The following is a 16220-nucleotide window of genomic DNA, read 5'->3' on the forward strand; positions in this document are numbered from 1 at the left end:
TGTAAAGTAGGGTGTAGCAAAGTTGAGATGATCTGAAGTTTTAGAACCAAAGTAGCTGCAATAAAGGGGTTCATGTGCCATGCATCTCCACATGCTGCCCCTGTGTCCTCGGGAAGAACACTCTGCTAGAAGAATTGTATGACGAATGCCAAGTCCATTCATTATTGGTCACAAAGAACACAAGACACTGATCTTAAAAGGTGCACAGGAGAATGTCCGTGACATCTGTAAAAACTGAGTCCTCATGAAATCCATCCTTCATTTTCAAAGAGCTTTTCTAGGCATGCACCCAGCTGGGTCTCTAAGTACTAGATTATGGGTGGCCAAAGCAGTAAGTTTTCCTGTATCCTAGATGTGAGAACAGACAAATAAAGCTTACAACTTTATAGCACCCATATACATGCACACATGCATATGCATGCATACACACACACACACACACATACACATACACACATACACACACACACAGTCACACATACTCACTCACAATCAGGATTGAACCATTTTTCTGAGTCTATACCAATGTTCTCCCAGGTGGCCCAAGATGCTTTGCAGTGAGCTGGCCCCCAGACACATCCAAGTCTTACATAGATCAATGCTATGCTTTTAAGCTCAAAAGTGACATGCGTTTCCTAGAGGTAGAGGTCTTAATAGTTCTACTTATTGGGACTTTGAAATATTAACCTATATGTCTACTAAATGCATTGAAATTTTAAAGACTGGAATGAACACAAATTCCCTTTACTTTTGAGTCCACCCCATGGTTTAGACTACAACAAACTCAAATTATTATTTCTGGAACAAAATATCCAACAATTACTATTATAGAAATTGATATATGTCAATAATAAAGATATAAGACTAGCACTGAACTATTCTAGCAGGTAGGACCACTGTGGCTAATGGAGCAAGAAATGTCGAGTCATAGCTTTTTATTACAAGTCAGGCTCCTGTTTCATACTAGTAAGCAATATGTTTAACTTCCGTGATGCTAAATTTCTTTTAGAAAATGGGAAGATGACCACCACTATGACCACTGAGGAAAAAACTGAATGGGGTAAAATGTAGGAAAATTTTGTCAAATAATAAGTGCACAAAATTTTCTAACAAGTGTTTCAGAATCACACTAAATCTGCATATGACTGTACTGGGAGAGCTGAGCTGCTTCACACTCCGTTGGATGGTAACAGTGACCCCACTGACTTTACAACCACACACCAAGTAAGTGTGTTTCACTTCAGATTTCAGTACAAATGCCAAGATTCCTAGCGAATATTACTTCCTTTCTCAAAGGAAAAAAAAAAAAGTTCTGATGCCATTTAACAAATCCTGATGTTCAGATAGGCTGATGTGAAAAGTAGCACACAAGTTTAGCATTCAAATGACTTACCTGCAACCCTGAGCAATTCAGCAAGGCCTAGAAGCTTGGCTGATTGTTTGTAGCACGTGGGGCACTGGGAAACACACTCCTTGATGAGGCTGATCCGGTCAGAACACAAGCGCACTATAAAACAGGCATTGAAAAACTTTGTGAAGACACAAAAGAGTGTCAGAGATGTTCAGTATTAATCTCAGACTGGCCACAGTGGGAGACTCTTTATTCCAACAGTGCTGACGCTAAGGCAGGAGGCTCACATATGAGTACAGCCCGGACTATATAGTAAGAACTCATCTCCCAAAGCCAGTCCATGAGGCAGGAGGGCAGGAGGCCCCCAAGTGAACCACATGCGAGTCTCCCACGGCACAGCCAGGTCTCCTCACTTAAACTAGCATGCAGGGAAATACAATTCCTGATCAACTAATTCCTATCATAGAGCAAAGAACATTTAAAGGGAAAAAGGTCACAGGACATCAGTGTGCTCCAGGGTAAGTGGCTCTTATTGAGAATTGTAATGCCGAGGAAGACGGCACGGCCTAGGCAGCCGGCTTGCAGCACTGTGACCACTGCAGCAGCAGCTGACATAAAACGGAGATGCAGTGTGTCTCGGGTGCTGCCTTGTGCACAACAACCATATAAAGGTGACCCTTATAAGCAAGTTATTATCTCCAAGGAAAGAAACTGGGGTACAGAGAGCTTAGGATAGTTTGGCAAAGATCAGTGAAAAATAGGCACGTCCTGGTTTCAAACCAACTCCCTAAATTTTGTCTGTGAATTTCATCTTTATTCCTAAATCTACTTTAAATCCTTATATATATAGCACATTCAATGCTAACACTACAAGTGACAAACACAGAAGGAACACTAGTACTTGAAGGAACGAGGCTTCTGTCCTATGTTATTTTTTTTCTTCCTATGTTACTTTTTTAAGGGGAGAGGACAACTATGGTGGAAACATATCAAAGAACATAGATGAAATGATTTCAGCTCTATTTCCCCCTTTCACTGGTTCCAACCACTTCTAAAGCTAAGCATGGCAGGAAAGAAGACAGCAGCAGTCCAGTGCACTGCTTGTCTGCTAATCACCATCTTCATTCAGGGAACTGGAATCTTAGATATGAAGAAACTGAAAATCCAAGACCTGTTCATTGGCTAAGGACAGCTAAGGTCTGGATGTCGAATACACCATCTTCACAGCGTAACGCCCTTGAGACAAGCTGTGCGAGCTATGCCTATATCAGTGGTTCTCAACCTGTAAGTCATAACCTCTTTAAGACCCTCCAATATTTACATTTTGATTCTTAAGAGTAGCAAAATTACAGTTATGAAGTTGCAAGGAGAACAATTTTAAGGCCGGGGTCACCACAGCATGAGGAACTGTATCAAAGGGTGAGAGCATCAGGAAGGGTGAGAACCACTGCTCTACATTGTTGCAATGTGCCGCCCTCACAATGTAGAGCACTAGGACAAGCTGTGTGGCCAATGCCTGTGTGGACAGCTCCAGCAACATTTAGGCAAAGGAACCTAAGCAACAAAAACACATCACTGCCATTTAAGTTTTGAGCAAGAATTTTATCTCATTACTTTTGTGTCAAGCATGGTGGGGAGCAACTAGTTAATAATCAATGATATTCAAATACAGGAATAAGATTTATGTCAAAACTGAAAGTATCATGTATAAAAATCCTGAGCCTCTATTTTTGCTTTTAACCAATGGCCTCACTGCTCAGTTGCTGTTTTACTACTATTATTTCTTTAAAAGTTATAAACAAGATATTATTTTAAACTCACAGCATAATGATCTTACTTGACATTTCATTACAAAAACAACAAAAAAAGAAAAGGCAATAGAATCAATTACTAATGTTTTAAAATCATCAAAGTTACTATTTTCATTCCGAGAAATTAAAAAGGGACACTGTGTAATTATTGTAAAATAAGTTAACAATGCAAAACAGTGCAAGCCGAAGACCCACCTTGCAAAGGCAAGATCTTTACCCCAAATTCTTCAAGATAGCCCAGGGCTTGGATGAGGTCTAGTTCCTCCTGAATGGCCGCCGGCCTGTCTGTTATGAGCTGTAAGCAGCACCTATGAGACAGACAGATCTCAAAAAGGACAAGTGTAAACTCATCCATGTCAGACAAGAAGTGCTCCAACACAAATTCACCCAGCGCCAGTCAGACACTGGTCTGCTAAACATCGGTCATCCTAACCCCACAGAGACCCATGGGGTAAGCAACCATCAGCGATTGCTGAAGAAGCCAAAGGGAGCTCAAAGAGGTGGGATGAGGTGACAGCAGTGACACCGACAGTGTGTAATCGTGTGACGTTTGCTGCATCATACCCTGCTCAGTGATGTTTTCACTAATGAGTACAGAGGCAAGGATTACCTAAAGAATATTTTTTGTTTCTTTGTTTCTTTGTTTGTTTTTAAGATATAATTCCGATGAGCCCTGGCTTTCCTTCTAGGAAAGCAGGAATGTCTTTATTTGAGTCAATTTGGAAACCCTTGAGAAATGACAAAAAATTCCACACACTACATTTTTCTAATAGAAAAGAATTTTCTGTACTATAATAATGATATAACAAAAGAAATTGATTTGCTAATCAACAAATGAATGACACTTATTTTGTTTGCTTTGAGACAGCACCTTACTGTGCAGCACAGGCTGACCTTCCCACCTTACATCTAGTCATGGGGCATACTTTCCTTTTTAAATTGTGTGTGTGTGTGTGTGTGTGTGTGTGTGTGTGTGTGTGTGTGTGTATAAACTTTTCATTAGCCGGGAGCAGTGGTGCACGCCTGTAATCCCAGTGCTCAGGAGGCAGAGGTAGGCAGATCTCTATGAGTTCAAGGACAGCCTGTTCTACAAATCCAGGGCAGCCAAGGCTACATAGAGAAACCCTGTCTTGGAAAAAAAAAAGTTTTCTTTAATGAATAGACTTATTGTTGAAAGGTACATGTGTTAGAATATTTAGACATCAAAGGCTGTAAATGTTGGCATCAGACAGCACAGCAGAAGGTATGGAGGCACCAACAGGGCACGGGTATGACTCAATGGCATATACAGGCTGTGAACATTCTCACATTCTGTTGATTCTAATGTAAGGACTACAGGCTGATTTCTGTAACATTTTACATGCATTTGTCCTTGAATCCATAAATTCCAGACTGGAAATTCACCCAACAGGGTGGCTTACACATCCCCATTACCAGACTGTTGCATTTTCTTTTGTTTTGGGGACGGGGAATAAAAACTAAGTAAATTCTATAAAATTTAAAAGATAGATCCAGCCCGAGTCTTATGAGCTATGTCCCCACCTCCAGCCCGCCCCTCCCCCATGTGTGTGTGTGTGTGTGTGTGTGTGTGTGTGTGTGTGTGTGGTGTTTACAGCAATAGGGGGTCCACCTTCAACACCTGAGAGGCAACCAGCAGGTGGATCTCAACTGAAAGCCTCTTTCCTGGGGTCCAGCTTATACGGTTCCAGGAAATATTACCCAAGCTGCAAAGGGAAGGATCTAAGCAAACAATCCTAACTAGATGTAATATCTATGAACTACAACAATTACTATCATGGCAAAATATGCACAAAGTACAAGAAGTGGCACTCAAATATTAGTGACAACAAACAATATTGTAACCGGACTTAAGGCTCACTCAACAGGAAAGAAACCACGCCTGTTACTGATCCTGCCCAGCTTCCCTAGGCTAGTGAGGCCATAGACCTTGGAAAACCATCTATTGCCATCCTCTGCTAGACCAGCAATGTTTCTTACTACATGCGAAGTCTTCTCCTTATACCCACAGATAAATGCAGCCACCACTCCTCATTAAAGAGCATCACAAGACACCACAAATGGACAAAATGGAGAGATCAGCATATCATTGGGAGTGCCTTATAGTGCACTGATGTTGAAAGGAACCAATAGAAACGTAGACTCGCTAGGCTTAGTTCCTTTCAGCATACTGTCCTCAGTGGAGCCCACCGGACTGTGAAGCACAGTCAATAACATCATTGCATAATTTATTTAAACAGACTTACTTTAAAATATAAAATCACAATAATAATCTGAAATTTTTTCATTATAAAATTATTCTAGCATATAATTTCTTTTAATTTGAGGGACAAATGTCAATGAGTATCTTAAATTGTATCATAATTTATAATTTTGAACTTTTTGCATATGAAATAGTATATATCCCATATCATACATCAAAACTGTTACAATAATTATATTAGTTTCATCTACATTATTAATATATATACAATAAAGCATTAAATACAAGCCAACATTACTTTGAATTTATGTGATTTGGATGCACTGTATAAAATTGTGAAAAACAATATATATTATTCAGAAAAAAATTCTTTCTTATATTGAAAAATAAAGAAATATTCTACAAATAAAGAAGAATGAAGCAGATAAAATATTACCAGATAAAAAGCTATTCGATAGGGAATCCAAGCAAAAAAGCATGGTGTGTATATAGCAAAGAATCTTTTTTTAAAAAAAAAAGTAGAAGATAACACTTAAACTATTTTGAAGGTACACACAAGAATTTTTAAAACAGATGAGGAATAAAGTTAAGGAAACTATCAATTCATATCCTTTTGTATTTTTTCTGTTTTTTGTTTTTGTTTTTGTTTTTGTTTGTTTATTTGTTTTTTCAAGACAGGGTTTCTCTGTGTAGCCTTGGCTGTCCTGGACTCGCTTTGTAGACCAGGCTGGCCTCAAACTCACAGCAATCCACCTGCCTCTGCCTCCTGAGTGCTGGGATTAAAGGCGTGTGACACCACATCCAGCCTTTTGTATTTTTGAAATATTGTCTTAGTAAAGGTTTCTAGTGCTGTAATAAAACACCATGACCAACGCACCTAGGGGAGGAAAGGGTTTATTTGGCTTACACTTCCTCATCACTGCTCATCATTGAAGTAAACCAGGACAGGAACTCAAACAGTTTGAGACCCTGGAGGCAGGAGCTGATGCAGAGACCATGAAGGGGTGCTGCTTACTGGCTTGCTCCCCATGGCTTGCTCAGTCTGCTTTCTTATAGAACCCAGAATCACCAGCAAAGAAAAGGCATCATGCACAATGGGCAGGGACCACATACACCAATTGCAAATTTAGAAAATGCTCTACAGACTTGCCTATAGCCCAATGTTATGAAGGAATTTTCTTTCTTTTTTTTTTTTTTTCATTTTATTAATTATTCACTTTACATCCTGGCATGGCTCCCTCCCTCCTCTTCTCCCAGGGCCACACTTCCTCCCTGTTGCCCCCATTCCCCCTCCCCTAATCCTCAGAGAAGGGGAACCCCATCCACCCACTCCAGCATATCAAGTCACATCAGGACCAAGGGCAGCCTCGTCCCCTAAGGCCTGGTGAGGTAGCCCTGCCAGGGGAAAGTGATCGAAAAGCAGGCAGCTGAGTCCATGTCAGAGACAACCTCCATTAGCCTTACTAGGGGACCAATATGAGGACAGAGCTGCCCATTGATTACATCTATATAGAGGTTCTAGGTCCAGTCCATGCATGGTCCTTGGTTGGAGCTTCTGTCTCCACAGGACCCTCTGGGCTCTGGTTAGTTGGCTCTGTTGGTCTTCTTCTGGAGCTCCTGACCTCTCTGAGTGTTTCTATACTTCACTCGACTCTTTCACAAGACTCTCTGTGCTCTACCCAATGTTTGGTTGTGAGTCTCAATATCTCTTTCCATCAGTTGCTGGGTGGAGCCACTCAGAGGACAGCTATGCTAGGCTCCCATTTGCAAGCACAGCAGAGTATGTTAATAGTGTCAGTGGTTCAAAAGGATCAAAGAAGCAAGCTGGAGTAGTCATTCTAGGATCAAATAAAATAGACTTAAAACCAAAATTAATCAAAAGAGATAGGGAGGGATACTTCATACTCATCAAAGGAAAAATCCATCTCAATTTTGAACATCTATGCCCCAAATGCAAAGGCACCCACATTCTTAAAATCAACATTACTAAGGCTTAAATCACTCATTAATTACCACACGTTAATATAGTGAGACACAACACCCCTCTCTCACCAATTAACAGATCATCGAGACAGAAATTTAAATGGAGAAATAATGAAATTAGCAAATGTCATGAATCAAATGGACCTAACAGATAGCTACAGAACATTTCACCTAAACACAAAAGAATATACATTCTTCTCAGCACCCCATGGAACCTTATCCAAAATTGACCACATATTTGGTGGTCTTAATAAGACTCAATAAGTACAAGAAAACTGAAATAACCCCTTGTATCTTATCAGATCACCATTGGTTAAAGCTAGATTTCAACAACAACAAAAACAAGAGAAAACCTAGAAACTCATAGAAACTGAACAACTCTACTCAGTGACCACTGGGAGGCATGTTCTTAACTGCAGCTCCCTTTTCTCCTGGGATAATACCTTGTGTCAAATCATAAAAACTATCCAGCACTGACATCTTCTGCTTCCTCAAGGAAAAGTAAGTTAATAAATAGGAATAGAAGAGATACATTCTATACTCAATATCATGTTAAGCACAAACGTCTTGGGACTCACGAGCCACAAGTCATCCAGCATGACATTATATACACATAGGATCATCTGAAAATCCAAGTGTATCCTTCTGAGGTAGAGAGGATACAGTGAAGGTGCAAGGCAATAAGGAGAATTTCTAACCATCAGAGAAGCACCTGCCTAAAAGCTTTAGGTCAAGCACAACTTGGAATTTCAAAGGCTGTTCTACTTGAAATTTCCAGCCCTTGAAATAAAAATAGTATCCCCAGGGAGAAAGAAAAAGATGTGCTAACTACTTTAAAGAACTCTGTCAAGTTCTGTAACAGTTTGAAAAAAACAAAAAAAAACTGATTCTGACATGAGATACCACTGGGGGAAAGGGTTGCTTTTCACCTTTGCTAGAGTTGAAACAACTACCAGTTATTTAAGGGGAAAATGAATCCAGACAGCTATCACAGTTGAAGATTAAATGGAAAGCACCAAAGTATGAGAACTTTTGTCATTATGACAATGAGTCTTTCAAAGAATGACATAAAAGAATAGGCTGGTGAGTTGGCTCTGCAGCTAAGAGCTTTTACTGCTCTTCTGACAACTGGAGCTAAGTTCCCAGTACCCATGTCAGGTGACTCACAACTGTACAACGTTCCAGGGCTAAGGGATCAGACAACCATTTCTGGCCTCCATGAGCATCCACATATATGTGCACATACACACTTTGAAAAATAGAGGCTACTATGAGAAATTGTAGCTGGAAAACTAGGCAATGAAGTTGAACAAAGACAGACAAGCTCAACTAATCCTGAGTTACAGGAATTATGTGTGTATTGTTCATGTGTATGCACATTAATGCACAGAGGCCAGAGGCCGACACTAGCTACCTGTCTCAGCTGTTCTTTACCTCGAGCCTTTTGAGGCAAGTTTTCTCATTGAACCTGAACTACCTGATCTTAACTGACCTAACGGGCCAGCCAGAAAACTCCAGAGAGCGCCTACCTCCACCCTCCCACCCCACCCCACAGGAGGGAAATCGAGTCACGGCACTGTGCGTTGATTTTACATGGGCACCAGGGAACCAAAGCTCAGGTCCTCAAGCTTTCATGACAACTAATTCACTGACTACAATCTCCCAAACTCCTCAATCCCTGTTATAAAAGAAACAAAAAAAGGCCCTAAGAATCAACTATAAAATGATGAACAACAACAACAAAAAAGTTAAATTTAAGGCTAGAAACAGGTTTTAAAACTAGGCAAAGTGGAGGTGCCCATTATGCTTAGAGAAGGGGTATTTCAGTGTGTAATGTGCAACTGGAAACAAACTGGAACCATGCAGCAACATCAACTTTTGTAAAGTGTTCACCTGTTCCTACTAATTACTCTGCACTGTCTATACAACGGCAATAGTTCTGACCACTTACAAAGGCAAGATCACAAGAGAGAAAAGGGAGGAGGCTGGGGGCTGGGTGAGAGTGCGTGCTGTACAGGCATGACAACGAGATGCCCAGCTTCCATGTGAAAAGCTGCACATGGGTACATGACGCTGTGAGCCCAGTGCTGGAGGAGGGGTCCACTAGAGATCAGCATGGACTTCACTGGGGCACTGGCTGTTGTCAGTGTAGCAGAAGACTGGCAAGCCCCAGGTTCAGGGAAAGACTCTCTTAAAGGAGTAAGGCAGTGACTGCTGGAGAAAGACAGTCTCTTTGGCTATATGTGCACGTAGACAGCTGCATCCCACACACATAGATGAGGTCAGTACAGCTCCCTCAAGGCTACTCTGAAAACAATCCAATGCTGCAAGGCTGAGGACTAGCTGGGACTGAGCTGACACACCAGCATCTGGATCCAGAGACGCCTTACCCTCATGCTTTCCTGCTCTCCAACCCTGCCAAGAGGGGAACTGACCAACTAAACGCAGTCAGAAGAGTGATGGATACATCAAGTGTAACCACTTAACACATGCTGTGAAACAACATCCAGAGATGCTTCAGTTCACACACTGGCATAAGTTGATATATATAAAAAAAAAAGCCATAAAAAGGAATGTATAAAAGCTCCATTTTATAAAATTACATGTGAATTTACAAAGTAATATCAAAATGATTAAGCTTGAAATATCTCATCATCTTAAAAATAAATGAATAACTTGCCGTTAAACAAAGTTAAAAATTTCTTACAGACAGTTAGCTAGTCAGAGTAAAAATGGGTACAGAGTCAGAAAGTTGGGATCACCAGATGCTAAGGAGTGTAGGTTCCCAGTTTTCCTCAGTTTCTTTAAGCAAGAAACAAAACCTCAGATGTTACAAGAGATGCTCAAGTCAGAAATATTGCCAATTGCCCTTGCAATAGGAAGCAAGTTTTCAAATGTGTTTCTAGAATGCAGCAAAGAAGAGTTCTGTGTGGTCTAAAAAGGAGAACACCAAGAAAACCATAGCAGACTGGAATTTCCAAAGTGTGACCCTACAGGGTGCTCACCAGATGCCAGTCAGAGTACTGGTCAGATGGCAGAGGAACACAGGCAGAAACACACTAACTAGGGCACTGTTAACAGAGAGTGAAACAGTTGGTTATTACTTTGGTCTCTGCATGTGTCCCTCTACGGTTCAGGACTTGGGAGCTTGTTCCCCAGGAAGGCAGTATCTAAACCAGTGGTTCTCAACCTGTGGGTCATGACCTCTTTGGAGGTCAAAGGATCTTTTCATGGAGGGCCATATATCGGACATCCTACATATCAGAGATTTACAGTTTATAACAGTGCCAAGACTACAGTTATATGTAGTAACAAAATTATTTTATGCCTGAGGTCACCACACACAAGAAAATGTATTAAATCATTGTAGCATTAGGAAGGTTGACTGAGCTAGACAGAACAGGAACAGTAAGACACAGAGCCTGCAGCTCTAAGACTGATACTGCCTGCTGGCTTCCTATCTCACCATAAGATACCTTCCTCTCCCTTGATCCACTGTTCTCAAACTCCTTAGAAAACCTGCTACTAAAAGCTTGGGATTTTTTATAACAATGGAATAATAAGGGACTAATACAAAAGGCTTTTCTGAAGTACTTAACGTTCAGAGGTAATATATATTTGGAGGTGAGTTTATTGGACTCTGGGTTTTGTAAATTTTTACTTTATAAATATTAATTTCAATTCCCAAATTTCCCCCAAGATCAGGACAGTATTTTTTTAGATTATAAAAACTCAGTATATCCTGTTTCACATGTTAACTAAAAAGAATTAACTAATGATAGGCAAGGGGAGAACTGATTTTTAATCTAAAAATTTCTACCAGGAATCAACTTTGGTGCAGATGCTATGCAAAGGAGACAAGCACTACCCACAATGCTGAAGTTTCAGAACTTGAATTTATACTACTAGGTGGACCTATGAACACCTTCTAACAAAAGAGGAATGGAGGTTTATAGATAATAAGCAAAATGACTCAGCCAAAAGACTGAGATTCAAGGGGGAGGGGTGGATTGGGGCTAAAGAAGAATTCAGGTATTTCATTGGTTGGATCTCTTTGTAGACCAGCACACAACAGCACCCATGCAGTGTACATAACGTGCAAGTGAGATCATCTGCATTTGGGCATGCACTCAGCACTCACAGAACACAGACACCCTACCTGGCCAGATCCATGCAGCTGTCAGTGAGGTTGGTGGAAGAGTTGAAGTACTCTCTGCTGGCAGCCAAAACCAAGTCGATACTTCTCTCATATCTGACCCTGTACTGGGGTTTTCCTTTAAGGGCCCCACTAGCTGGAACACCAGGCGAGCAAGCACTGCAGTGCATCATCTGCCCTGCGAGGTGAATGTTTTCCAGGCGACTGGAGCAGAGAAGGTTTTCTGTAAATATCTAGGAAAGAGAAAAATCCAGAGTTACTCAGAAAGACGGGAGGCTCAAGCAAAATGAGGGCTCTGAAATGCAAAAGAAATAATTCAAAATTGTAAATACCATAGGACTGGGGTGTAGGAGAAATAAACATGTTTTTGTGTTGATCCCAAGTGTGGGATGGGGACTAGACTTGTAAGAGAGCAGGATGTTTTTCCACTTAGAAGCGGAACAGCTTAGTGGGGGAGCTTGGATGTTGCCAGCTGAAAACATCCCAGTAGATACTCTGAGAGGAGATATATGAGCCCAAAACAAGAGGCTTTACTTAGAGAGGACTTGGGGTTGTTTTGGTTGTTGGTCCCTGCATTTCGAGAGCCGCTCCTAGAGAGAATTGCTCCAGGGTAGGCTCCAAGGCTTTGGGCTCTAGCTGAGGCTCTGGGCCTCAGCTGCTGCTCCAGGTTACAGCAGCAACCTTGGTTGAATTGTGAGTTTGCTTAGGGCCTGCTGACTATGCCAAGAGAATCATTCCTCAGAACTATTATCCTTAAGGTTTCATTATTGCGTTCTTTAATCTCTTTTTCCTATTGTTTGGGTTAGTCGGGTTGTAAGTGAGGTAAGCGCTGTTAGTGAGCTCATACTAAAGTATAATTGTTAAGAAAATTGAGCCTACATTGGGGGTTGCATGACATCCTGTATGTATTAAGCAAGCATGCACTGCCTACACTGAAGTAGTTAATTTACTGTTCTATGAATTCCACCTCAATAAAGGAAAATTTCACCTTAGAACGAAAATTTCACTGGATGAAACAAATCATGCTATTTAAAGCATTACAATAAAGATTTAGGTAAGTAAAGTTCATTCATTTAAAGATAAAATTGAAGCTGGGTGTGATGGCACACATCTGTGTTTCTCAATACTTGACCGACTGAGGTATAGTAATTGAGCCCTAGGCTAGCTGGACTACATAGATTGCCTACACATAAAGTAAATAAACAATACATAAAAACTACTAGTCAACTACTAGTTGCACTTACACTGCCCTACTCTCAACTCGACCCATTCTGCTGAGGGTAAGAGATGTGGGACTGCCACATCAGATACAGATAACTTGCAGTGGCTTACAGCACAGGGACTCATAGTCTCCATGCTTAGAGAACAGGAATCAAATCGAGGCGCGTATCTGTAGCAAGTACTGCCTTCCTAAGCTGTTCCCTCAGCCTCAGCTGACTCCACACTCAGAAATGAGTCAGACTGTAAATGTAAGCTTACGCATAAACATTAACTACACCATGGAGCACTGAGGGTTTTCCAACTTAAGTATTAAAATGTATGAAAAGTACCTTGCAAGAATTTATTGTACTAATGTCAGTGATTCACTTAAAATTAATTATTTAAGATTACTTGTGCCAAAAAGTACTAAAGAATGTGACTCCTAAGCCTACACTGATAATGTGACATATAGTCTTTCCCTACCACTCATGGATGGAAGGAGACACTGAAGGCATTGATGAGGTGAGAACAAGCCCATGGAGAACGGAGTTTCTTGCTACATATGAAGAGCACCCAGCTTTCAGAGCACGACCTTACCATCCACTCTTTTGGGAGGGGGTTAATATCAAACAAGCATTTACTGTGATGTCTGGTAAGAAAACTCAGGTAATATAACCAGGGTGTCTATAAAGTAGAAATTGTGACCAAAAGCACATTAGGAAGAGGCAGCCTCCTCTCTGGTATCTGGCAGGTGAAACTGGTGCACACAAGCACAAGCCAAATGAACTTTCAATGGTTCATTCAAGAAAGCCACAGAGCACGCTGGCCAATATTGGGAAAATGCACTTTACTCCCCCTAAAATGTAAACAATCTTACTAAAGTGAGCTATCTGAACTTCAATCAATAGGCTGCATGCCAGTCTCTGTCTACTGTGCTCTAAGTTATGCCACTATGCTTTCAAATCATCTTCCAAGGACAACAAACTTTAACTGCCAAAATCAGATAATATAGCCTATGTTTAAAGGTGCATATTAAAACTTGATTTTTGTCATCTATATTACTGTCTTCTAGAACCTTCTCCAAACTTATAAATGTTTCCTAAGCCGAGATATTCAAAGATATGATAGCAAATTGCTTACCTAGAACCTCAAGGGCAAAACCAAAGAAGCCCATCTGTACACAGCTCCATTTCAAAGGAAGGCTACAGTGGAAGCAAGTTACCTGAGGCCCTAGCAGATATAATAAATAATAAGATATAATAATTTTCAGCCTAGCCATGAAAATTTATCAGGAGTTTTCCAAGTAAGGAAAAAAAAAGAGGCTACGTTCCAGGCAGAAGGAATGGTGTACACACAGTCACAGCAAGGGTAGCTTAAGGGAGTTACTGGAACACGCAATAAGCTGTGGAGAGTGACCAAGGAAAGAGTAACATGGAACAAGCAACGGATTATATGAAGGAAAACATCCTGCCTGTGAATAAATGTGAACTAAAAGATATGAACAAAGGAAATCAATCAGAGGCCTGCTACAATTCAGCAGAGATAATGAGGGAAGGACAGATTTAGACTCATCTAATGACCTTTAAATGCATAGACTCTTTGGAGTTTAGTCATGGATGTGTGTGTGTGTGTGTGTGTGTGTGTGTGTGTGTGTGTGTGTGCGTGCATGTGCACACGGGTAGTGCACAAGGGATGGAACTCAAGACCTTGCACAAGCTAACATGTACCCTACCAGCAAATGGTATCCCCAAGTCATCAAAGTTTAGTGATCACTGAAACCTGTAGGGAGAACCATGTGAGATTCAGCGGTTTTCTGACAACTGCTCTGCTAAGTAGATGGCATTGCAATAAACAAAGGAGAGACCAATGGGGAGTATGACAAGGCTTCAATTCCACAGCACTAGTTCATCAACCATCAGCTGTTAATCACACTGCATACAGTACATCTTACAGTCTCTTCCTTGTGGCAAAACAGATCAAAATGAAAACAAAAAAGTATAGCCATGGATACCTCATAGCACGCATTGGAATCAAGGCACGTGTACACATGTTGCTGCATCATCAGCATGTCCTGCAGCAGCATTTTCCAATGAGACTCGCCAACAGGAGGCTGCCTAGGGAAAGAAAGAAACAATACATGAAATTCCACACACAGCACTCTCAAACAATCCATGGGGCTGAATTTCATTTAAATTTACAGGGAAAGGTAAACAGAGTTCCTCTGGCAAGAAAAATAACCAGCAAAACAAAGTAGAAGAAACACAGAAGCAGGTACTAGTTTCAGATTCCATCCTCATCACTGCACCCTCTCCATGGGACTTTTCCTTTCCTTTTTTTTTTTTTAATTAATTTATTTGTATTACATCTCGATTGTTAGCCCTTCCCCTGTTTCCTCCCATTCTTCCCTCCCTCCCACTTGCCCCCTTCTCCCCTCCCCTATGTCTGTGATTGAGGGAGACCTCCTCCCCTTATATATGCTCTTAGAATATCAAGTCTCTTCTTGGTAACTTGCTATCCTTCCTCTGAGTGCCGCCAGGCCTCCACATCCAGGGGATGTGGTCAGAAAAGGGGATCAGAGTTCATGTGAGAGTCAGATCTCACTCTCTGCTCAACGGTGGAGAATATCATGTTCGTCGGCTAGGTCTTGGTAGGGGTTCGAAGTTTACTGCCTATATTCTCCTTGGCTGGTGCCTTAGTTTGAGGAGGACCCCAGGACCCAGATCTGCCTGCCATAAAGTTCTTCTTGTAGGTTTCCAGGACCCTGTGGGTCCTACTATTTCCCCATTCTTCCATGCTACTCTCGCCTAAAGTCTCAATAGGATGTCCTCTCCTCTGACCCACTTTCCTGGGACTTTTTCTTTAGTTGCTTAGTTGGTTGTGTTTTGAGACACCGTCTCATCATATAGCTCCATGGAGCTACCCTTGAATCCACAAATAGCCAAAACTAGTCTTGATCCTCCTGCCCTAAACTCTAGCATGCTGGGATTACAGGCAGGAGCCCCAGTTCTGGCTACCTAAGGTCCTTTGAAATTTCATTTGAACATTAAGATAGAAGGCACCTTAAACCACTGTTAGCTCAGGTCTGGGACACAGGAACCACCCACCAGCATCACTGTGGCTGGAAGCTTAGCTTTAGGCCAGAGGTTCTCAACCTTCATAATGCTGCAACCTTTAATACAGTTCCTCATGTTGTGGTGACCCCCAACCACAATATTTTTGTTGCTATTTCTTAACTGTAATTCTGCTACTGTCATAAATCCTAATGTAAATATCTGATATGCAGAATATATGATATATGACCCCAAAGGGCACCCTACACACACACACACACACACACACACACACACACACACACACACACGTTGAGAAACACTGCTTTAAGTAGAATACCAGACAGCAGTTCACAAGCAGTAAGCAGCGACCTTCAGGAGTTACCTTCTCTGGTGACAACCCGGAAATGAGCTGCCAGAGCCTTAGAGTGGTTATTGGCACTGGCAT

At 41.3% G+C, this 16220-nt stretch overlaps 1 protein-coding gene across 2 annotated transcripts in view; it reads right to left on the bottom strand.

Annotated features, from left to right (window-relative positions):
- NBAS (NBAS subunit of NRZ tethering complex) overlaps positions 1–16220 on the bottom strand; it is a 302855-nt gene that overhangs the window by 165046 nt on the left and 121589 nt on the right. For both annotated transcript variants that reach the window (XM_084791395.1, XM_084791394.1), the window contains exons 29-32: positions 14734–14836; positions 11526–11755; positions 3358–3470; positions 1394–1507 (exon numbers count right to left, since the gene is read on the bottom strand). In XM_084791395.1, the coding sequence (XP_084647521.1) occupies positions 1394–1507; positions 3358–3470; positions 11526–11755; positions 14734–14836 (560 nt within the window). The remainder of the gene's footprint in view (positions 1–1393; positions 1508–3357; positions 3471–11525; positions 11756–14733; positions 14837–16220) is intronic.

Source organism: Acomys minous, assembly GCF_964271855.1.
Source record: "Acomys minous genome assembly, chromosome: 8".
NCBI lineage: Eukaryota > Metazoa > Chordata > Mammalia > Rodentia > Muridae > Acomys > Acomys minous.